Source organism: Mytilus galloprovincialis, chromosome 12, assembly GCF_965363235.1.
Source record: "Mytilus galloprovincialis chromosome 12, xbMytGall1.hap1.1, whole genome shotgun sequence".
NCBI classification, from domain to species: domain Eukaryota; kingdom Metazoa; phylum Mollusca; class Bivalvia; order Mytilida; family Mytilidae; genus Mytilus; species Mytilus galloprovincialis.
The window spans coordinates 66,937,882-66,962,795 of record NC_134849.1 but is presented as its reverse complement, the minus strand read 5'-3'; the positions used below and the strand labels follow the sequence as shown (position 1 = coordinate 66,962,795).

At 38.9% G+C, this 24,914-nt stretch overlaps 1 protein-coding gene and 1 pseudogene across 1 annotated transcript; both read left to right on the top strand.

Moving 5' to 3' along the window:
* The first annotated feature begins 1,217 nt into the window (after nt 1-1,217).
* On the top strand, nt 1,218-2,189 carry LOC143053741 (uncharacterized). Its single transcript, XM_076226521.1, has one exon. The coding sequence runs from the start codon at nt 1,218-1,220 to the stop codon at nt 2,187-2,189; it is 972 nt and encodes a 323-aa protein (XP_076082636.1).
* Nucleotides 2,190-7,318: 5,129 nt separating this feature from the next.
* LOC143053740 (toll-like receptor 2) lies at nt 7,319-23,826 on the top strand (annotated as a pseudogene).
* Nucleotides 23,827-24,914: the final 1,088 nt, after the last annotated feature.

Below are 24,914 nucleotides of genomic sequence, written 5' to 3'. Positions count from 1 at the left end.
GAAATTGAAAATTTAAAGGGGCCAAAACAGCACCTCCATTTTATTTTTAGGGATCCCTGACAGGTCACCTATTTTCAGTTTTCGCTAACCATAGCTTTGCTAGGTTAGTTTTATTGGGAGGGAAAAGTTAAAGCACCGGGAAGGGAACCTTGTGTGGTTAAGTTTCAGTCACCGTTTGTTATTTTTGATGGATTTTTTCATACTTGGCCGTTTGCGGAGCCCTTGTAGGAACAAGTGTGAACCCCTTACTCGTTCTGCAAAACCCTTGTAGGGAATTGTGTAAACCCCAATCCATTTCCGCCGCGTATTGCACTCAGTTGACCTACGCAGTTCAACTTCCATTTGCAACCCAAATTTGCAAATCTTCCAGTTGTCAAAACAGAAAGAAGAAATTGTAAGTGTCAATTTAAACAACCCACACACATACACTTGCCCTTTACATACATACCTCTGGGGTCAACTTATAAGCTTGATCCCCAGTTAAAAAGTTGTTGTTGTAAAACCATACAAAACAGTTTGATAGTATAAACACCCCTTTTCAGTAGATACCCTTGCCTAAGCCCTAATTTAATCCTAAATTGTTTATTGTTTATTTTATTGTGTTTCCATTAAAGTGTAACCATGGCTAGAGTCCACATAAACTCTGCCACTTTTGAGGAATTGTTATCAATTCCAGGGGTAGGGGCAAAAATTGCGGCAAAAATTTGGGAATTGAGGGAGGATAAAGGAATTCTGGAGTTGGAGGACCTACGGGAGGTTCCTTATATGAGAATAACTGAGGCAGCTCTGGAATCTATGGATTTTAGTACCTCTCTGCCACCCAACAGGGGGTCTAATAAATTTTGCAAAGAGGAGATGGGGCATCAGGAGAAGGTGCAAAGGATCGATAGCCTCATACAGGCAAGGGGTAGGGGGCAAACTGAGTATCCCAGTCAATCAGGAGAAACACCCAGAGCCAGGGAGTCAGTGTCCACATCTCCATCCCAGCATCTCAACTTCCAAGATGGTGGGGAACTTAACCGGGGGTTCAGGGAAGACATGGGAACCCACCAGGACCAATGGGACAGGCCCATGGGTGCTTATGGGGGTCCAAGAGATTACAGGTATGAAGGGGAAACACCTCGGTCTAGATATAACAATGCCGGGGATACAGGAAGGGGAAGAGGGGGTTTTCAAAACCAGTATATAGGTCAGATAACCAAAGACAGAGGGGGTCTATGGGGGTTAGACCTCCCATCCTACAAAAGAGCTTAAAGTATGATGGAAAAACTAATTGGCAGGCTTTCTATGCCAAATTTTCCCGATTATGCCAGGTCAGTGGGTGGTCTTCAGGGGAGTGCAAGGATGAATTGTGCTGGTCCCTTGATGGGAAACCCAGTGAGTTTTATGCCTTGCTCGTGGAAAGAAGGCATGACTTGTCTTATGAGGACTTGGTGGGTAAGTTGGCCAAACGATTTGGGTTCAATGAGTTGCCGGAAACAGCCCAAGTCCAATTTAACATTGCCAGGCAGGGTGGGGATGAAACCTTAGAGGACTGGGCCGACAGGGTTCAATCACTCGCCACAAAAGCCTTCCGTCACCTTCCTGAAGATCACATGTACCAGCAAGCCATCATGAGATTGTGTCAGGGGGCCTCAGATAAGGAGGGGGGAATGTTGGCCTCCAATGTCAAACCAAAGAGTATTGAGGAGGCAGTGGATAAAATTCGTTGGCACCAACATAACCACCAAGCTATATATGGCCGTAGTGCCCGAAAAGAAGTAAAAAGTGTAAGTCCTGAGACCAGAGGTAGGGGTGGGGATCACTGTACTGTATGTTCCACATCAGGACCAGTCCCCAATAATGCTCCTTCCAAAATTATCCCCAAAGAACATTCTCCTAAAGATGTCCAGGATTTGAAGGACCAATTTCATGCCTTCAAGGGGGAGGTAAGCGGGACTCTGGGCAATATCATGTCTGAAATACAAAAGCTATCTTTTGCTGTCCGCAATAATGCTAGGCCTCCATCCAGAAACCCCTCTCCTCGTGCCGGTAATGGTGGTTGTTTCCATTGCGGGGAGGCAGGTCACTTCAAAAGGGAATGCCCGAAGTTTCAAAGGTCTAATTCTCCACGGCCTGGGGGGAAAAAAGTTACCTTCCAGGACAACAAGGGTCCGTTAAACTCCAACGGGTCGACTCAAGAGGTCTGAGTCTGGCCCCTAAACCACGGAGTATAAAGGACCTCGTGATAAGCCATAACCCACCTTACTTAACTAAGGAGGGTACTATCAGTCAAATAGAAATGATACCGGAGGAAATAATTTCCCCACTTGTGCAGGAATGCCTAGAGGAACCGTCCCATCCCGAGGAACTAGGGGTCATTAAATCACTACCTCCCGTCCCACCAGACCCCACGTCTACCAAGGAGAAAGACATAGCTCAAACAGCAAAACCAATAGAGGGGCCTAAGAGGGAACCCATCAGTCTCATAGTCCCGGACATGTCTGAATCAGGGTCACAAGACGAAGAGTCGGGGGAGGAAGGGGAACAAACACTGTGTGATAGCTCAACCAGTGATGGGGAGGGGGACTTGGTGACAGAGGGGGAAAGAGAAATGATAACCATAAGTCAGTTAACGGGGGGTACTATGTATCGGGTGCCTGTGGTAGTCCAGGGTCACAGGGTCGCTGCTGTTGTAGACACAGCAGCTCAGGTTACCCTAATATCCGAGGAAATGTACAAAGGTTTAAAGGAGCCACCTCCTATTCTTAAGGAAGTGGTAATGAACACTGCAGGAAAGGGCCTACAAATGAATGGGTTTGTTGCTGGGCCTTTTTATATTAAGTTGGGGAACCAAGAATTCACATGGGACATATATGTAGCACCAATTGGAGATCAGATGCTTTTGGGAATAGACTTCTTAAGGAAGCAGGGCATATCGCTTGACTTGCATAGGAATCAATTGTCCATTCACGGGGAGGTCATCCAAATGTCATGGGGTCAGGCCAGTTCATTGCCCCAAACAACTGAGGTACGGGCGGGAAAGAATCATACAGTCCCAGCCAATTCAGTTCAAAGAGTCATGGGAGTGTTGGCCAAACCCATGGGTCGAGAATACATCATTGAGGCAAAGGCTGAGGGCTGTTTGCTCATACCCAGAACCTTACATGATGCAGGTCAAGATCCGGTGTTGTGTCTGATAAACCTCACCGATAGTCCCCTGGTGATCTCAAAAGGGGATCTACTAGCCCAAGCTCAGAAAGTCGACATGGGGGAACCCCCGGGCCCTAAAGTGTGCAAGATGGGGGTTGCTGGAGATGTTAAGGAAAAATTGTTGCCCCAACACTTACAAGAGATGTTTATTAGGTCCTGTGAGGATTTGTCTAAGGGGGAGGAGGAGACCTTGTGTTCCCTGTTACAGGAATTTCAGGATGTCTTTGCTAGCAGTGACTTAGACCTGGGCCATTTCACGGCCTTGGAACATGGCATTGACACCGGGAATCACCCCCCCCCCCCCCCATTAAACAGCGAATGCGGCGCACATCCTTATGTTTTGCCCAAGAAGAGGAGGCTCATTTGGAAAAAATGTTACAATCTGGGGTAATTCAGCCATCCGTATCGGAGTGGGCTTCTGCCCCAGTCCTCATACGGAAAAGGGATGGTAGCGTTAGGTGGTGCGTGGACTATAGGAGGGTCAATGGGGCCTGTTCCCGCCAAATCTTTGCACTCCCCTTAGTAGAAGAGTGCCTAGACACCCTAGCAGGAAATGTGTGGTACTCCAAGTTGGATGCCAATTCGGCGTATTGGCAAGTCAAAATAAAAGAGGAGGACCGGCCAAAAACGGCTTTTATCACCAAATATGGGCTGTTTGAGTTTGCACGCATGGCTTTCGGGCTATGCAATGCCCCAGCCACATACGCCCGGGTCATAAGCCTTGTACTCCGGGGGTTAACATGGCGGGTAGTGTTGGCTTTTTTGGATGACATATTAGTCTTGGGAAGGGATTTTGGGGACCACTTGGCAAACCTGAGGGTGGTATTTGAAAGGTTTAGGACGTACGGGCTCAAACTAAAACCCAGGAAGTGCGATTTATTTAGGAAAAAGGTAGAATTTTTAGGGAGGGTGGTAGGTCCCGAAGGGATGGAAATTTGGCCGGGATATGTAAAAGATGTAAAAAACTGGCCAAAACCCCGGAACTCAAAGGAAGTAGAACGGTTTTTGGGATTCGCAAACTATCACAGGGCCTTTATAAAAGACTATACTAATATAGCATTACCCCTTCGAGCCTTAACCGGAAAACGCCCCTATTTCTGGGGAAACGAGCAACAGTCTTTCGATAGACTCAGGGAAGCCATGGTGTCAGCCCCTGTTCTGTCATTACCCAATGCCACTGATCCTTTTATCTTAGACACGGATGCTTCCGACAAGGCTATTGGGGCAGAATTATTGCAGGTCCAGGGGGGACAGGAACGGGCCACGTCCTATGCTAGCTTTACCCTAACCCCAGAACAGCAGAAATATTGTACGACCCGAAAGGAGCTGTTAGCCATTGTCAGGTTCACCAGGCTATTCAGACATTACTTGCTGGGGCGGAAGTTTACGGTTCGAACAGATCATAGTAGCCTCACTTGGTTAACGAATTTCAGGGAACCCCAGGGACAATTAGCCCGGTGGCTGGAAGAAATCAGTCAGTTTGATATGGAAATCAAACACCGGCCAGGGGCTAAACATCCTAATGCAGACGCTTTGTCTCGATTGCCTCAATATGGACCGTGTCCTGAGTTTCAAGTAGACAAGGTTCTAGCAAATTTGCCCTGTGGGGGATGTACCTACTGTGCCCGAGCTCAACAAAATTGGGGACAGTTCACAGAAAATGTTGATGATACCATACCCTTGGCAAAGAGACCCTATGGTAGTACACAACCCAAAGACACACGAGAACCAGTGGTGCAAATATCCCGGGTGTCTGTGTCAAAGAGGGGGGACGAATTAGCCATATGGTCAGAGGGGGAGGGTGACATCTGGGTGCAGGAAGTAGGAGGGGACCTAGGGGTTAACTTGGGCTACAGTCAGGAAGAGTTAAAAGAAAACCAAAGTAAGGACCCAGACTTAAAATGGGTGGTTCAATGGAGGAAAACAAAAGGGGAACCCTCTGAGGAGGAAATCTTCCTCAGCGGTCCCGCCCCCAAGTACTACTGGTTAAATCGGGAATTATTTGTCCTTAGTGGGGATGGTGTACTGTACAGGAAGGGGGTGAAAGGAGAGGCAGATAGGGTTGTCATTCCCCAAGTATCAAGGAAGGAACTCGTGGAGTTGTGTCACGATATTCCTGCAGGGGGCCACCAAGGGGGGGACCGAACCTACCAAAGGATCAAGCCAAGGTATTATTGGAGAGGGATGAAGAAAGAGATTGAACAGTATGTAGCAAGTTGTGCTTTGTGTAGCCAAAACAAAAAGGTTACTCGCCGAAACCGTCACCCTATGGTGAAACATCACGCCGGGGCACCAATGGAAAGGGTTCATCTAGATTTTGTGGGGCCCCTCCCAAAAACAGAACGAGGAAATGAACATATCCTCATGATGATCGATCAGTTTACCAAATGGGTGGAATGTGTCCCTCTCCCCGCCCAGGGCGCAGAACTAACAGCCCGTACGGCAGTGAATGAGTTCTTCTCCCGTTTCGGGAGTCCCTTTCAGGTATTTACTGATCAGGGGAGGAACTTTGAATCCCATCTGTTTAAAGCCATGTGTGACCTGCTTCAAATACACAAAAGTAGAACCACCCCATACCGCCCCTCCTCCAATGGTCAAGTAGAGCGTTGCAATCGAACGCTGATGGCTTCAGTGCGGTGCTTTGTGGGAAAAAAATCAAAAGTCCTGGGATCTATTCCTTCCGCAATTAGCTGGTGCGTTCCATGCTTCAGTCAGTAGAAGCACCGGGTTTACTCCTAATCATCTCATGTTGGGCAGAGAAGTCAATCAACCTGCTGAGTTGATGTTCAGGGGGCCACAGGGGGAGGAAATTCAGGATAGAGAAAAATATGTTTCAGACTTAGAGGAGGCCATCCAAGGGGCACACGAGCTGGCCAGGGCCAATCTAAAAACGGCACAAGAACGCCTCAAAAGGGATTACGATCTCAAGGTGGTAGTCAAAAGGTTTAAGGTGGGGGATCTAGTGTACCAATTGGACACGGCCACCATCAAGGGAAAATGTCGGAAACTGACACCATCTTGGAAGGGCCCTGGGGTGGTGGTGGAAAGTCTCACTCCATATCTTTACAGGGTCAAAATGAAAACAGCAATGGTGGTGGCCCATCATGACCGGATTAAGTTGTGTAAAGATAGGGAGGTCCCAAATTGGTGTAAAAAACTACAAGCCCAAGTTTTAAGTAGAAATTGGAAGGAAATAGAGGAGTTGGAACCCAAAGGGAAAAAGGGGAAAAAACATTTATTGCTCATGCCGGGGACCAGATGATGGGGGTCTCATGATTAGATGTGACGAGTGCAGGGAATGGTTCCATGGACGATGCGTGGACATCACTCCTGAGGAGGCGGACAGAATGGACGCCTATCAGTGTCCTGGATGTTTGGTCTCCACAGAGGTGCACGTGTCCAGGATCTCCCTGCACTCTAAGGTAAATCTATTTCAGATGAATAACCAGAACAGTATTGACAAAACAGGGGATGGAAGCCAGCCACCTTCTCCAGAGCAGGCCTCCGTCACAGAGGTGACGGAGGAACTGGTAGTGTGTGTGTCGGAGGAGGAGCTGAGGCAGCTGGACCCTGAGGTCCAGGGGAGCCCAGGGGCTGCCTTAGAGGTAGGTGGGGGGTCCGAAGGGGGGTCTGAAGGGGTTGAGGGGAAGGGGGAGGTGAAGAAGACCAAGAAGAAGAGGAAGTCGAGGAGCAACAAGAAGAGCAGAGCTGCCAAGAAGAAGGCCACGGCAGCAACCTCACCTCTCCTGACAACCTCACCTCAGGGGGTGGCTCAGGGTCAGGAGGTGTGTCGGGGCCAGTCTGGCTCCCCAGCTTCCGGTGAGGTGGCAACACCTCACTATGGAGTTCAGGGTGAAGCAGTTGGTACTGGACTGTCTTGTCCAGTTTCTGGCTGTGAAACCCGGGGACCAGGCCTGGAAGGGCACATTCCCGCGGAGCACGTGGCCGAGGTGTTCCGTGACCTGGTAGTCTCCGACCCAGGGTTAGCCCGGGTGCGTCTCACATCGCTGAGCACACTCTTCAGGGCCCTGGGGGGGCTGCTGTTGGGGACCCCATCCATTGGGTGATAAGCCAGCTGGAGACTGTGGGGCTGACTCAAGAGGACTTGACCGCTGAGTGGGGAGCCATGGCAGCAGTGTGCCAATTGGCGCGGTGGGAGGTTCCGCGAACCTTCACGCTGTCGCCAATAAACTCACCTGCCGTCCTTATGCATTGGAGGGCGCAGGTGGAGTTGATGGCTCTACTACAGGGAAATCAGCGTCGGGCCTTTCTGGGGAAGGTTAACCTAAGCTCCAGTGAGCCGTCCCAGGCGAGCTCCTCTAGTGAGCAGGGGAGTCCACCAGCCAAGGCAGGAGTTTTTAGCAGGCTGGGGGCTCCGGTTTGCACACAGGGGACTCCCAGGCCCATGGGGCAGGTTGGGGCGTTCAGTTCCACGGGGCCCTCTCCCAGGTCCATTCCCTCCCTCATGTCCCTCCCCACCCGGCCTGTACCCTCCCTCATGTCTCTCCCACGTCCTGGTCCCAGCAGGTCACTTCCGAGTCTAGAGTCAAGAGGCACATCCTCATCTGTGGGGGCACAGGGATCAAAGTACCCTGGGAGTCCCTCAGGGAGTAGGGGAGTGGAGTCCCAATTGTGCAGGGATCTTCCGGAGGCATTTGACAGTCACATGCATCTGGATAGGTCCCTGACCAAGATGGGGCTGCCTTCTCGGACATCTCTGGGTGATTTCCTAAGGGTGCGGTTGGACCCTGTCCCTGTGGATCCAGTCAAGCTGGCTGGAGGGGTTGCAGTTTTCTGTGACCCGAAGACTTGGCCCAGTGTGCCTTTGAGGCTGGAGCCAGGGTGGGTTGGAGCAGTGGGAATCCACCCAAAGAGTGCTGGGCAGTTTGAGGACGCCACTCAGCACCGGTTCCACCAACTGGTGTCTCACCCCAGTGTGTCCGCCCTTGGAGAGGTGGGAGTGGATTTTACTGTGGAGGAAAAACTACACGCCCGGCAGATATCGACCTTGCGATGGGCACTCCAGTCCTGCCGCTTTGACCAGCCTGTGGTCTTGCACATTCGGGGTGGCGGACTGGATAGGGTTCACGCCCGAGCCCATCGCGAGGTCTTAGAGGTTCTGAAGAGCGTGGTAGCTAATCCGTTACAGTTGATTCATCTCCACTGTTTCCAGGGGGGGATTGCTCAGGTGCGGGAGTGGCAGGACTCATACCGCAATGCTTACTTCGGGTTTGGGATGGGTGTCAGGTCCTTTAACTCTGAGCAGAAGGAGGCCTTGAGGTCGGTGCCCACATACAGGATTCTCTTGGAGAGTGATGCCCCTTACTTCCCCCCACCGAATGCACGGCATGGCCACCCTCATTACCTTTATGAGGTGGTAAAGGTGGTAGGGACAGTGAGGGCAGACTCACCGAGGGAAATTGTACGGGTGGCCCACCTCAATGGTAGCCGTCTGTACGGAGTTAACCCGTAGGTGGGCAACTCCCAATATATGTACATAGCAACAGAAAGGCCCGTTGGCCAGTTACAATTGTTATATTAAATAGTTATAGCCAGTTGGCTTCCAGTAAATGAATTTACAGCCCGTTGGCTCCTAAATTAACCATAGTTATAGCCAGTTGGCTCTTAGTAATGAATTTGAGGGCCCGTTGGCCAAAAGGGAAGGATGTGTATATGCGTAATCCTGGGGGGTGTGTCATGGGGATCCCGAGGGTGAGGGGAATGGGGGGTGACCAACTGTAGTTCAGTCTCCATAGGGCATGGGTGGGGGCGGGTTTACTGTGTTTCTGATCCTGTTTTTGGTATATTCCCTACTGATTTCCCTAGCATGATCTTTTGTTTTTACCCGGGGGTTACTCCTTTCGTACAAAGTTGGGGGGAGTGTAGTACCTCAGGGTCATTGGTGGTGCTCCACATTGGAGGCAGATCCGGAAGACGAGAGAGCCTCGTTTCGGATCTGCCGGCAGTCGATAACTAGAGCCAGAATAACCTACAAGTGCTGATCTAGCCGACCCAGAGAATATCAGAGATAACCGTCGTAGTTGTACTTGCAAGTAACCACGGTAAGTTTAGAGAAACTTACAGAGTTATCTCCCGTAGACCAATTCCAAATTACGTTAAAATCGTCAGAAGAATACATCCTTAAGTCTGCGGAATGTCTTATGGTTCTTTCAAAGAGGACATGCAATATAAATGTATACATAACAGATTTCTTGCTACAGGAATTGATACTTGGAAAATAAATTACCAATAACTGATAGAATAACATGAAAAATATAAATCGAGTCTTCTTTAACAATCGCTTTTGTCCTTTTGTAGGGAACTGTAAAGATTATTTAAATATTGCCAATGAAGAGAGAAGAGGAAACTATGACTTATACCATTGTTTGTTAGGAAGTTCGGAAACTTTTGAACTAAGCATTTATTTTTAGCTTATGTTTAAATAAATTTATGAAATACCGTTCCATTTCATATAGGTATATTTTGAACCACCTGTTGCACTTGACAAATGGTAATATTTTAAATGTTCTATTGATGGGTTTCATTGTGTACTCTGAATGAAATTTGCCAGTATTTCGGATGCTATTTGTTCTTGTGAATTCGAGCCCTTTCACAATCAATTCCATTGATTTATTTTCGAATATACATTTACGGAGAAATTCTGTCCAATGTGGAAATATTTTATATTGCCGGTCTCAAGGATAATTATCATTATGTGAAGCACACACAAGTTTTACTGCAAATCACTTTTGGTTCGAATCATTTTTAATTAGATTTTTTTCAATTTATAAGCTGCGGAAGCTTATATATCATGTATATAAATCAGTTCTTCCATCCTTCTCTATGATTTCATAACGTTGAATATGTTTGACAAGTTTTGTTCAAGAGTGCATACACATCAAATTGTTCTGTATTATCTCATTTTTCTAATGGCGTACAATTTTATTTCAAACTCTTTTATTGAATTCAAATTATCGCCTGATTCTTGTTTTCAGGAAGCAACGGGTCTCACATTTGAAACAAACACAACGTACATTGATTATGTTTTAAGTAACTCTCGTTGTCTCGAACTCGGTTGACTCGAAATTTCGGATGAGTCGAAGTTTTCACGTGGTCCCTAACTTTATTCCATACAAAAGTATGTAATTCGACTCCTGATGAGTCGAAATTGGATGAGTCGAAATTTCGGTTGAGTCGAACGGTCCCAAAGTAAACAAAGCATTCAAAATTCATTTCTTATCTCGAACTAATACACATGTGTCAAAAAATGACCTCCGGGATTTAAATGGATTGAAGAGTTAATCTGACAATACACGTGTATTTAAACTTCCGGTCACTGACCACTGTATTGATTTATGACTTGCTATTTCCATGAGCGTTTACCTAAGATTATCTTTTATAGAATTTTGATAAATAATTAGTGATACATTGTTAATGTTTATGAAAAAGTATTTAAAATGTTTACAAAACAATTAATTTGTGATTTACACTAATGAGCTTGGGTGTGTATAAAGTGAGGATTATGGCTTCCGTTGATGATCACCAAAAAACTACTCAAACGGCGTCTTTAATCTTGTTATATTTTCTTTTGAAAAGAAAGAGTGAGATAAAACATAATGAATAGAATCAAAATTTTCTTAAATCTCTTGTATCCGAGAATTAACAATTTTGTCAGCTATAACCGACCTGAATAACAAAACTATCGATTGGAAATTACTCTCTTGGAAAAGCCATAGGATTTTTTTTTAATTGAAACAATTGAATAAGTACATATAATGTCATTATAATAATAAAAGACTGTGACATACAAATACATTGATCTGATACTAGAATATCGATCCCCTTGCCATATTAACCCGGATTTATTTTAGCTTTACCAAGCTAAGCAAGAGTTGTGTCCCTTAGATTGCCGAACTTCCGGTGTTCGTTTGAGTCGAACTACGTGTATCTCGAAATATTTCTCTGGCCCGACTGACTTCGACATAACGAGAGTCGACTGTTGTGTACTGTGATTTTATTTATTTTCGTGGGTATCAATTTTTGTGGTTTGAGGAAAACCTATAGTATTCGTGGATATTTAATTTCGTGGTTTTGACAAAGTCTGCATACATTCCTTTAGAATATTTGTAATTTGTGGAACATTTAAATTCGTGGTTCTCTTGTACCCACGAAATCCACGAAAATTGGTATCCAACGAATATTAATGAAAAAACAGTACTACACATAATCAATAAAGACACAACATCTTCATCATACGTGAAAATATGTTTGATATCTTATATGTTCCTTAGCACCTGGTATCACCTCAAGTTTGTATGGGGTTCGTGTCGCTTATTCCTGTACCAAATCAATAGAATGGCAGTAGCTATTTTATAGTTCGTTTCTGTGTGTGTTGCTATTTCGTTTTTATTTTGTTGCACTTCAGTTTTTCTGTTGGTTAGTTAACTGCCCAGAGAAATTAGGAATCATCTCGCTCGGGAGGATTGTACAAAAAAAGGCTAAAAGGCTATTACGAGATATTCGAAGAAGCATACATAAAGAGATACAAATCATGGAATTTGCACAAGCTACTCATATAGACAGTGTATAACGTATTCAAATTTTTTAGCCGTTGCTAAATCACAAAGAAAACAAAATGCAAGTACCAACAATGCATATCAGCATTTTTAAACAGATAAGCCCTACATTTTCCCTTAAGGTAATCATTCACCAACTAATTGCCCGAAAATACACGACTAACACCTGGCTGTTGTTAAACGTAACACTTAATTAGTTTCAACTGTCTCGGTAAAAATCAAATATAGGAATGCAAATCGAACAGCTCATGTCGTAACTATAAATGACGAAACCACACTTAGTGTATATGAAAACACCGCAAACCTTGATAAAAGATGTGAAACCGTTTCAATGACACAAGTGATCCTCTTCACAGTTGAAAGAACAAAAGTACGACAAATACAAATAAATTTTGTAAAGAATACAATACAAGAACACTCGACAATTTTACGATCTTCAGCACAATTTCGCTCAAATATTTGTACAAAACTACCAAGGCCCTCCCCCTTTTGGTAATATTGTCATTGTACAGATACGAAGATTTTGTTTGATAAAGGCGCTCAACAGTCTATGTAACGGAGAGTCTTGCGCATATATTTAAACTGCAGAGAAAAGGAGACGAAAATCTTCATTTGGAGAAAGAACACGAGTGCTAGTGTATGTTGAAACTGAAACTGGACACATTAAACTCCCAATACAGTTACTGTTGCTAATCGTCCATTTTATAGCTATGCCGTTACATAGCAATAATCGTTACATTGACAAAAACGGTAACTATTTAAAAGGAATAAAACTCGCTCTTCCATTAACGCAACAGGATACCTTTAAAAACTTCACTATTAAATGGGGCGGATTATTTTGGGAAATAGTTGAAGATAAATGTGTACGCGGAAACGAACCCATCGCAGTCAAATTAAAACTAGTTTACTTACTTTATGGACTGTTACATTCAGAACAATCACAGTACTCAACAACTTCTAGTATCAGCACCATGAGCATTATACCTATTTCCCGTTAAACCGAGGAACACGACTTAGAGGCTTTTTGCAGCTCGAGACTATAGGTATTGAATCTTCTGAAGTGCACGAAAAAGAGAAAGATCATATACGAAATTACCAAGAATCTACACACTATTTTGTTGAAAAATTTCAATAAAGGGAATTAAGTCAGTCTGTGCCTCCTCTCCTTAAAATTGTCTTTTCTAAGAGGTATCGAAGAAATCATTAATTTTCACGGAAACTGCTACATGACCAGCAAACGTTTACAGACATAATGCCAAAATTTTAGTAACACGTTTGTGATGTAAAACATTGCTCTAGTGAAATAACAATTCAAGTTAATAGATTCTTGTTTACCAAACCAATGATCGAAAAATACCCCAAAATCGAGAAATAACATAAATATCTGGTAGAATGAGTCGAGTGATAAGTTCATTTATACACACATATATATATGTTGTCGCTGGGATGCTGTTTCATTGAGGGAACCTCACATCTCTTTTTGACGTAGAACTTACACATGTCTTTTGGTTATTGGTATAGCCAGGTTGCGACTTATTGACGTCTACGCCACACTTGATAGGCATTGTAAATTTTCAAACATGTAGTTAAGGTGTTAATTCATATCTAATACAGGATGAAGAGAAGATAAAAGGACCTAGGAGAAAAAAGAAGAAATAATTTTATTTAAAACAAAAATGACCAGTTTGGTTGCAAGCGTTTCGGTTGTCATTTTAATGACTGAAGACTATACATACTGTGTCTTTTAGATGGACATTAATGGCTTAAAATGAGTATGCTATTTCTGTTATAGGGAAGATTATCATTGTTTTTTAAACACTATGTTTTCTTCAGATGCATTGTGGATTTAAGTGTCAGATTTGCATGGATGGCAAATCTGTCTATTTAACAAATTAAATAGAAGATCGCAGGTTAAAAGATGCGACTTTTACAATGTGTCCATGAACTCCATTTAAATATCTAAGCAGTTCAAATATTCTTTAACAATCGAGTATATGTCAAGATGTTCTATAGAATTTCAATTTTTTTCTTCATGTAGTAGCTGTATACCTCAAAGGTGTGAAGCTCAAATAAAATGTCTTCACTGGTAACTCTAGGGCTCAAACATGAAGACTTCGGTTTAGCAGAGAAATAACTCTAATGCAAGTTTTGGGTCATTTTTGCATATAGGACTTTTACAGAAACAGTTAGTGTGAAACAGTTGTGCTTCACGAACACATTTCTTCCTAGCTACAGAATGATGCATTGAAATAGAGACTGCGCAATACATTCACAGAATTTTTGAAATTTTTTGACACATAAAACACCTTTTGATTTTGAAAATATATATATGTAATGGTGTCGACCTGAAGATGTAAGACGAGTTTACTTAAACTTTGAAAAGTTTAACTTAGTATAGACTAATAAAAAAAGGTCACCACACATAAACTGTAATTGACATAAGGACCTTAAAAAGCAGGTCTGACCTTAATTGTTTAGTTGACCCAACCCTTTACACCTCTTTTTTATGTCCTACTTTTTCTTTAACACAGTTGATTGGCGTTTCATCATTCTCCTTAAAAGTATCCTTCTTTTCTAAGAGGTATCGAAGTAATTATTTATTTGCCTGAAAAAAGTATATAGATATAGGAAGATGTGGTGTGAGTGCCAATGAGACAACTCTCCATCCAAATAACAATTTAAAAAGAAAACCATATGTTCATAATTTTAAAATGGAAACTCTCCAGTTTGTTATTTAAAAGGCATATTTTTTTAATGTTAGGTTTCATATGACTTTAAGTGTATAAATTATGGCTTTCCACCAACAAATGTTTAAAATTGATCGTCTGCATTTTACTATTCCAAATAAGGCACTTTATCTTGTTTTAAAGTATCTTTCAAGATTTAAAACCAACCTAATCAGCAGGCATAATTTTGAACAGCGGTATACTACTGTTGCCTTTATTTAACTATCTATATGTCTTTAAATGTGTTTTGATTTGAACGTCACTATATAAATCTTACGTAGACAAAACGTTCGACTGTCATACCACATTATAAGCCTGGTATCAACTATGAGATTAAAAAAAATATTTCTATTACTTTATGGGTTTTTTGTCTATAATATACCTTTCAACATATCTTGTTTATTTATTCTTTTGTTCGAGCATCACTGATGAGTCTTTTGTTGACCAAACGCGCGTCTGACGTAATTATAAAATTTCAATCCTGGTATCTATGATGAGTTTATTCACGTAGATTTTATAGTTTTTATTTGTCTTTAAAGTACCACTTTGGTATGCAGGGGAATAAGCAGAGCGAAACATTCATAAATTCTTTAGTTTTATATCGAACATACTTAAAACCAACAAACTGCCTTGTTCTACAATTGTGTTATCATTTAGTCCATGAAGATGTTTGTTGGCATTTGTTTTTGTTGGAGTTAAGTGTTTCCGCTTATCTGTTGTTTTTCTAATATAGTTGATGTATTTCCCTAGGTTTTGGTTTGTGACCAAGATAATCGCATAATGGAAACCAAACCATTACAGTTGACACTGCTACTGCAAAGAAAAAAATCAACAAAGAATAGCTAAAAGGACTGTTTGCCTATAACTTGTTTGGGATAAGTGGACACAATGCTCCCAGTAAGATTCATCATGATTAGTTACTAAACGTCGTCCCGCATGGTCATCAATTGTCATTCTGCTAAACATCTGATTACCCTTCAGGAACATCTGAGATCACCCATAGTTGTTGGAGGGGATCCTGTAGCTCAGTTTCTCTTCTTTTTACTTTTGGCGTTGTTGGTTAATTTTTTACTTATTGAATGTTGGTGTCATTTACCTATCTTATCGTGTAAGTTTAAATGTTAGACATAATTGTGCACCAAATTAATACCAATTAAATTCCTTCAAAACAATTAAGAGAGAGGAATGAGAGCACAGGTTTATTCCAACCATATGAATATATGACACATTGATACATCTATAATCAAAAAGGTCAATAGATTTTGATTTTCTACAACAAACCAAACTATATGGTATTTTTCTAAATTGTTACATCCTTTACTTTGTACACTCAATTCAATTTTACAAGTAACATCTGTAATAACATTAACGGTACCAATCTTCCTGCACCAGATGCGCATTTCGCCAATACATGTCTCTTCAGTGATGCTCGTGGTTAATTTTTTTGAAATCCAAAGCTTATATTAAAGGTGAAGAGCTATAATACAAAAGTCCCAAAAAGTATAGCCAAATCCGTAACATTTTAGTCCTTCTTATATGGTAATTTTCGACCAATATGTTTTGCTACTTCCTCCATCATTTTATGAACCATCTCAAAATCTGTATGTGTATAGTGGGCATATTCAGTTATCCCAAAACATGTAACATACGCATTATTAATCATTAAAAAGCATACATGCAAATAGGTATACTAAAAGATATAAAAACTATCAGACAAATTTATGTTTCAGTGAATCATTTCATGAAAAGGTGTCCAAAGGTGCATGTACATTGTACTTGTTTTGGGATTCGTTTATCATACGAGAAACAAACATAGGTACAATGTATCAATGACTAGTCTATGTTACAAATATATATGCCTTATTTATCATGTACTGTAATACGACGCTAGATACAAACTGACGTGGAAAGGTAACACCCGGCCACCGTAAGCTTAATATTAGGAAGCCAAGGTGGTTGTGTGGTCTAGCAGGACGACTACAGTGCGGGTGATTTGGTGTCACGATATATCAGTAACATGGGTTTGAATTCCGGCGAGGGAAGAACAAAAATATTTACGAAAGCAAATTAACAGATCTAACATTGATGGGTTGTTGTTTCCACGAGTTGTATATATATATTCATATAGAAGACAAACTTCTTTGTCAACAACTCAATGTAAACATATATTATTTATCTTCATCTTAGTATGATAAATGCAAGGGACTCACTAGCACTGCCAGCCTTCACGGGTTTAATTTGCAAGTTTCAAGTATATTATTTTTTTAGGGTGTGAGGCATGTCTATTTCAGACTTGCACTATTTGATGACAACGCCATTATTAAAATCAGCAATCCCGATAAGAAGGACAAATTTAGTTATTGTCTCATCGCTTTGTCCTACATTAAGTAAGATTGAAACCATTAGATTACATATCATTACAGTACAAGGTGTAAGGAGAGATAAAATATAGAAATTTGTAAAGAGTATACAGACGTGTTATTTTACTATTTGTTTTCTTCAAACTGTCCTCATGTACAGTGAGTAGTGAGGTCAAATTTCGATTAATTTGGAATTGTAATGTACAGTTTTATAGAATCATACTTCTAACCGGAAATGGAAAAACAACATCAGAATTCTAAGCATACATTATTCCAAACACCAATGTGGCATTATTTCTTTTAACAAAGCACGTTTGTTTTATTATTTTCATATGCATTTTTCAAACCGTATGTTTATTCAACTTCAGAATTAAACGACATTTTACACAAAAACATTTCTATCGCATGTATTCTTCATTTTTATAAATTTCCTGTTTACAAAACTTTTATTTTTTCGAAAAACTAAGGATTTTCATGCATAGATTTCCTTAGCCGTATTTGGCACAATGTTTTGAATTTTTTGATCCTCAATGCTCTTCAACTTTGTACTAGTTTGGCTTTATAAATGTTTTGATATGAGCGTCACTGATGAGTCTTATGAAGACGAAACGCGCGTCTGGCGTACTAAATTATAATCCAGGTACCATTGATATCTGTTTGTCCGACAGCCTTTTATGTGTGCAATGCTCGTGTCGTGTATAATATATATCTATGGATACCCATTGAAACACCAAAGTTGTAAAGAAAAGAATTATTTAAAAAAAAAGCATATCTAAAGTTTGAGGTTTTTTAAAATAGAGCTATTGTTGGGCTGCTGTTATTTTTAAATCTATATAATTCGTAGAATCTCAAACCTGTCAAGCCACAATTAATCACGTTTCGTCTACAAAAGACGCATTAGTAACGCTCAAAAAAAAAACAAAAAAAAACGTTATAGACATACAAAGGGTGATGTTATGTAGTATTTTAGTACAAAGCATTATTAATGAGGTCTTGGTAGCTTTGTTATGCGTATACACAGTTGCTAGTAATATCGGAAAAAGCAATCACAAAATCGTCTACTTACATTAATTTCTCTAGTTCAGTCAACGTGTGACAAAGTTTGATTATAGACAAGACTTGTAGTCATATGCATTGATATACCACAGTAAGATAATAAAGAATGTTTTGTATTTAGCCTTACAAACTAATATCTAGTAACAACCGTACATTATATTATACCACTTTCCCAGGTTAGGGGAGGGTTGGGATCCCCCTAACATGTTTAACCCCGCCACATTATATATGTATGTGCCTGTCCCAAGTCAGGAGCCTGTAATGCAGTGGTTGTCGTTTGTTTATGTAAATAAAGCCGTTAGTTTTCTCGCTTGAATTGTTTTACATTGTCTTATCGGGGCCTTTTATAGCTGACTGTATGCGGTATGGGCTTTGCCCATTGTTGAAGGCCGTACGGTAACCTATAATTGTTAATGTTTGTGTCATTTTAGTCTTTTGTTGAAAGTTGTCTCATTGGCAATCATACCACATCTTCTTTTTTTATACTAGTTGTTTTTGCGAATGATTGATAATTTTCTTTTAAAGTTTTAAATTAAAAACAGTGACTTTTGCGTACACTATACTTTAATGCATGGCACTGACAGGCATTCAAGTTATCTTTCAAAATATCATTTGAAATATAAAGGTACATTTTTGTTATTGATTGTCGTTTTAGTTTGATCGTTGGTTTCAGTTTTATCATTATCGTATAAAGTACGTTACTTTCATCCGGTTCTGTTTATGACTTTTCATTAAAACATTTTGTTATTAACACAAAGAGGTCTCATTTGGGAAAACTATGAAAACATTTTCGAATACCTTGATTCAACATTGATACCACAATAATTTATCTTCTTGTACTACTATAAAAAAGAATTTCTTACATAAATGTAGTTATCGTTTATATTCCAGTATATAATTCCACTCTATGATGTGAGATGTAACATGCGAAAGTAGATACTATGGAATTATTTATTTTCGTGGGTACCAATTTTCGTGGATTAAGAAAAACTTGCATATTTGTGGATATTTAATTTCGTGGTTTCGCTAAAGTCTTTATACAAACCTATAGAAAAAGTATCATTCGTTGATTATTTAATTTCTTGGTTTGAATGTGCCCAAAAAATCCACGAAAATTGGTATCCAACGAATAATAATGAATCCACAGTATTTATAATTGAACTAAATCATGACTGTGAAACCTTTCTAGCGAAAAATGTTACGGAAGACTTACAGAGGATGTACAGAATGACAAATTAGACAAAAGTGTTTACAATAACGCGACATCGTTACACGGTGCTACCACAACAAATTTTTAAAGAATCGTCAAGTTTTGGATGAGTTGTTAACGGATATTTAGGAATTATTAATTTGAAAGATAAAAATATGAGATATTTCATTTATATTACATTAGTATGTATCCATGTATTTTTTATTTAGCCTATGTACTGTTTTAATGATTTCAGAAATTCAACAAGTGGCAGGTATAATACTTTTACAGTGAAATGTCTGACATGCCTTGTATTTTTTTTACTGGAAACAAGAAAAACAAGATACTACTAATATCAGCAGTTAAATGCAATATTCGAAAATAAATCAGAAACACTAGTGTCTTAAAATCAAAACTGTTATTTGATAATCAAGTCACAACACTTCCTTTATATAAAAAAAATACATTTGACTTCTTTTACCTTTGTCACATGACAAATGTGTACGACACGTTCAAGATCATATCAAAACCTTATGTTTCCTTATTTCAAAATATTTTAGCGGTAGTTGAATTCAAAAATATAAACGACTTTAATTTGCGTATTGATTCTTATCTTTAGTCGGCTCTGGTTAATAAATTTCCGTTTAAAAGCATGTACACTCTATCATAAATGACGTTTATTTGGGGAAATAACTTTTACTTTAAACGGTATATCTAATGGGAATTGTTGTTTATATAAAGGTAAACAGTTTAATTTGCTTGAAATAAGTTTACTGTATAAATCTTAAATATATTTTGTGTTTGTTCACGTCACCTTAAATTGAAATTAATAACACTCAAATTGGATCTAAATCATTTCGATACAAATGCTATTAAGTGTGGCTTCTTAAAACCTTGTATCGTTAGATTTTTATAGTGATGACAAGTAATTCATCTTCCTGTTTATCGTTATTAAAGTGGTTACATTTACATATAACAACTAAATTTAGAAAAATCCGTTATTACGTTTGTGTGCATAAGTAATATGAACAGGATATAAAAAAACCCTGAATGTATTTATAAATAAAGAAAATATATGAAATCACAAAATACGATAACCATAAATAATGGAAGATCTTGTGAATGCGTGAAGATGGTGATTTCAACACCAGATTTGAAACCACAATATCAACCATTTGGAAATTCGATTCTGCTTTATTGTGATTTACCAATTGTAAGATTGAGATAGTTTCTTTGTAAAATGTAATGCCTATTACATGGACACATTAATATTTATATAAAATTAATAAATTACTTTGATTTGTGTTTAATATATCTTTTATGCATACAATTAATTGTGGTGATGACTATAACAATATGTCAATTTGTATAAGAATTATATTGTTATAAGTTTTATAGTTAAGTGCCAGTCTTCCTAAGAATTGGGCAGTGGTGAAAACATGACCCAAAAAATCCACCCTATTTGACATAGGTTTCAGTTCATAATATGCAGTTTTGCACAAAAATAACATTCATTTCTATTTTCTGTTCTGGTAAAAGAAGATATAATTTGGTTGAAATGCAGTCGAAGTTAACGAATAAGGGACGATAACTCTGTAATTTGCTATCGTTCTAACCAATTTTCTAACCAAGTTATTTGATATTACCAGACACACACAAACGAAAGACTGATACTTTACTCAGGATGATGGTTAGTATTAAATAGCATGATTAGCTCGTTGGGTTTTTTCTAATCATGTTTTAATTTTAACCTAAATCGCCTGATTCTTACAAAGACTGGCACTTAATTGTTATACAATGCATAGTTAATTGCTTTAAAAATGTATACGTAACCATTGTTTTCCGTCCGTGAATTCGGAGGGTTGAAAGAGTTGGTGTGTCTATTGGTTGCGGCTTGTCGAATTATTTTAAACAGTAAACACTTTTTTTTAATACTATCCTTATTGTTTATATGACTATTCGTAATCTTCAATATCAATGAAGCTGTCACTGAATACCAGAAGAAGAAGAAGAAGTGATGCTGTTTATGAGATCTTGCTTTATTGATTCAGAAAAGAAAGCAAACACAATTAAGCATCTTATACTAGCCTTCCTGATAACGATTAAAAAGATTTTGATTAGAATTTATTTTACGATATTGACCTTATCGGACAGTATACTGATCCAAAAACGTCTACTTATTATAAGTTGAGTTGCTATTTCAAAAAACAACGTGTGCGTTGTTGCTATTCTTTAATTTGTACAAGCATTCATTCATGATGACGTTGATATTTGATTTATATTGTGGATGTCTGAATAAAGACATACGCTGAATGTTATACTTTTCTTTGATTGCAGGCATATACACTATAACAATGAACTTGTTAACCAGATGTGTGTGTTTTCATGTTTGTTTTACTAACACCTAGCATGTTGGCGAAGACTATAGATTGTCATAAACAGTGTAAATGTTCATCTATGCAGTCTAATAAACACGAAGCAATTTGCAGAGGACGCGATTAGCATTATATTCCATTATTTCCTGAAAATATTTATAACGTTAGAATGATTGGAACAAACCTAACGTTCATCGATGAAAATGGGTTTGATAATTTGACATATATCATACTAAAAAAGTTTGAACTGTTTGATAATTTAATATCATACATTCATCCCAATGCGTTTACAAATCTGACATTTCTTGCAACACTAAATATTTCAAACGAAAATAGATTAAATGTTGATGTTCTGAAAAAACTAGTATTTGTTCCCTACAAAAAACTTGAACACTTAATATTTGAACATAGCAGTTGGTCGTATTTGCCATTAGACATGTTATCAAAATATTTAAGGAATAAAGTAACCAATCTCAGAATAAAGGGCAATGCATGATTTAGCATTAAATGTCAAACATTCTCTGACCTGAATAGTTTGTTCTTTCTAATTCTTTCCGAAAATTTCATACAAGATATGGATATGACCGGAATACCAAGTACTGTTATCAGGCTTGTTTTAAATGACAATATGCTTTCAACAATTCCCAATATGTGTGTAAATAGACATGATGGAAAATGAATAAAAAGCTTACTCCGAAATTTGTCAGTTTTAGATCTAAACGGTAATAGCATTAGTAGAATTCAGGAAAAGTCATTATCATGCTTGCCCAAATTAAAAAAGGCTTCTTATAAATGGTAATCCTATTAGCCGAATTCATAGTAACATATTTATGAACAATCCGATGTTATGTTTAGTGCAATTGTCTAAAATAGGCTATTCCTTAAAAAAATTGACGACTTCGCATTCAACAGTTCATCATTGAGTAGCCTTATGATGCAAGAAACAAATTTCACTTCTATCAGGGAAACTATAACCCCAAAACTATTTTTTCTCTTTCCCAGAATCTAACATCTCTCTACCTCGACCACAGTTATCTTCCACGAACAGAAATAAAACTGCAACAGATGTTTTTACCTTTAAAAAAACTAAAGGTTTTAAGTCTTTCTTCGACGAGCCTCACGTTTCTTCCGAAAAACATATTTCCAAACTTTCAATCTTTGGAGGTATTAAGTTTGACTGCAAATAGATTTGCTGGTTGGAATGACGGACATTCAGTGTTTGGTAATATGACTTCCCTTAGAAAACTGTACCTGTCAAATAATCTTATAAAAATTTTCAACGCAACATCTTTTCCGCTGGATGTACTGAATTCGTTGGAAGAATTAGATCTTACTGTAAACCCATTTGCATGTACTTGTGATCAACTCTGGTTCACTAAATTGATAAAGACAACAAAAGTTAAGCTGATTAGGTACCCGGAATATTACAGGTGTCGGCAGCCACCCGAACTTGACAATGTGGAGCTTAAAAAATATGCTGAATCTGAAATGCAGTGTCCACCTTGGAATCCGTTATACAGCATGGCAATTGTACTATCCTGTTCATGATTATCATTGGTGACCTTTATAACAATAGGTTTGAAATGTCAAACAAATATTAAGAATTATATATACTTATGGAGAGTTAAATACAATAGAAAGAAAGGTTATTTCCCTTTAACAAATGCAGATGATTTCGAATATCATGCTTTTGTTGTTTATTGTGACGCAGACCGCAACTGGGTGCATCGAACGTTTTTACCAAAAATAGAACAAGACGAAGGTATCAAGCTCTGCATTCATCATAGGGACTTTGAAGTAGGAGAATCGATCACTGCAAACATTAATAAATATTTAGAGAAATCATGGAAAGTTGTTGTAATATTATCAAATGAGTTTGCGAAAAGTGAGTGGTGTCAATGGGAAGTTGATGTAGTACAGGAGCGACGTAGAAGGTATGGAAAAGACGTGTTCCTTTTAATAATGCTGAAAACTATCGACTCTAAGCATATGACAAATCAGCTAAGAGCTCTATTGGACAGTGCGCCAAGTCTACGATATCAATCTTGGGTCGGCGATTTTTTTTTGGATCGCTGCAATTGAGACGTTGAGGAAACCATTAGAACAGGTTACAACCGCTCTTTTATAAGAGTATTTTATATTTTTATATTTAAAAACCGGCGTGCAAAAAAACATTTCAAAATGTTATGGAATGGTCTTTACGTGTGCATATAGTTGATAACTGAAACTTCTAAAATGTCGTTATTCCTTTATCTTTTATAATATATTTTATTCATCGTACATTAATCGGATGACATATTCTGTGAAATTGGAGTTTATGAAAGTCTTGTTTGATCTCTGGAAGACGTCATACCTTTGAACAGCAACTTTGCTGTTTTAGGCACAGATTTCGGTGAAATTTGACATGACTTACAACCTAAGCAGGCACATTATAATTGTATTACAAAATGAACATCTGTATATAGTGTCTTTTTGTTGCTTTGCTTATGAATATTAATTTGAAGATAAAACATGAGGTGCATGTTATTTTGGCTACGTTTTTGCGAGATGTAAAATGAAGATATGTGTAGACAAAAGTAATACGTATGGTTAGGAATGACTTGTGAGATAATCCAGAAAATAAGATGATATAAACAGAAATCACGACTTTGGTGACTAAATGGGACCAATATGATAATTTTATATTTTGCTTTCTATTAAGAGATATGAATATGAATAAAAAACGTAGATGTAATAAGTTAATTGGACAACAAACCAAACACACAAAACAGATTCAAAGATATGTTTTCATCAATTGTAAACAGGTTTAAATTTTGAAATTAAAGTTGCAATCTTGAACATCTTTTTCTGCTCACTACGCAATAGCACCATAGATAATTTACCTTTTGTCCGCATATATGGTGTAGTAGTCAGAGCCTTTTAAGGATGACAAGGGCTCGCAGTTATATATTTTTTTTGGGGGTTTAAATCACGTAATCAATTCTGTCATTAAGTTCTTTTTGAATTAATCAAAGTTATGACCTAACACACCTCTCACTTGAAATACATATGACAAGAAAATAGATTTATAGACTAACTAATCAAAGACTTTAAATATCGAACAATATTCAACAAGTGACAGAACAACATATCAAATCACGAATGAGCGTTGCTCATGAGTTAGTTATCTGTGTTTTCGGTCAGGAGTTGAACATTTTTCGATTTTTTAATTCTTTGATTAGTTATTCTTTTCAGTACATTGGCAAATGTTTTTTTATTATGAAATAAAAGTAGGAAATGTCTATTATTTTATGGCGTCAGAGGACTGAAATAACCAAGATTATTTTACATGTGAAATTATAAATTTTTATTTCATTAAGAAATCAATGTTACTCATTGCAAGTTTGCAACCAATGTGATAATAGAGGGTTATTGTATGAATATTGGGGAATATTGTCCCG

What these genes read in the sequence shown, in the direction of transcription:
- LOC143053741 (XM_076226521.1), top strand. Translation starts at nt 1,218, where the DNA reads ATGGGGGTTAGACCTCCCATCCTACAAAAGAGCTTAAAGTATGATGGA.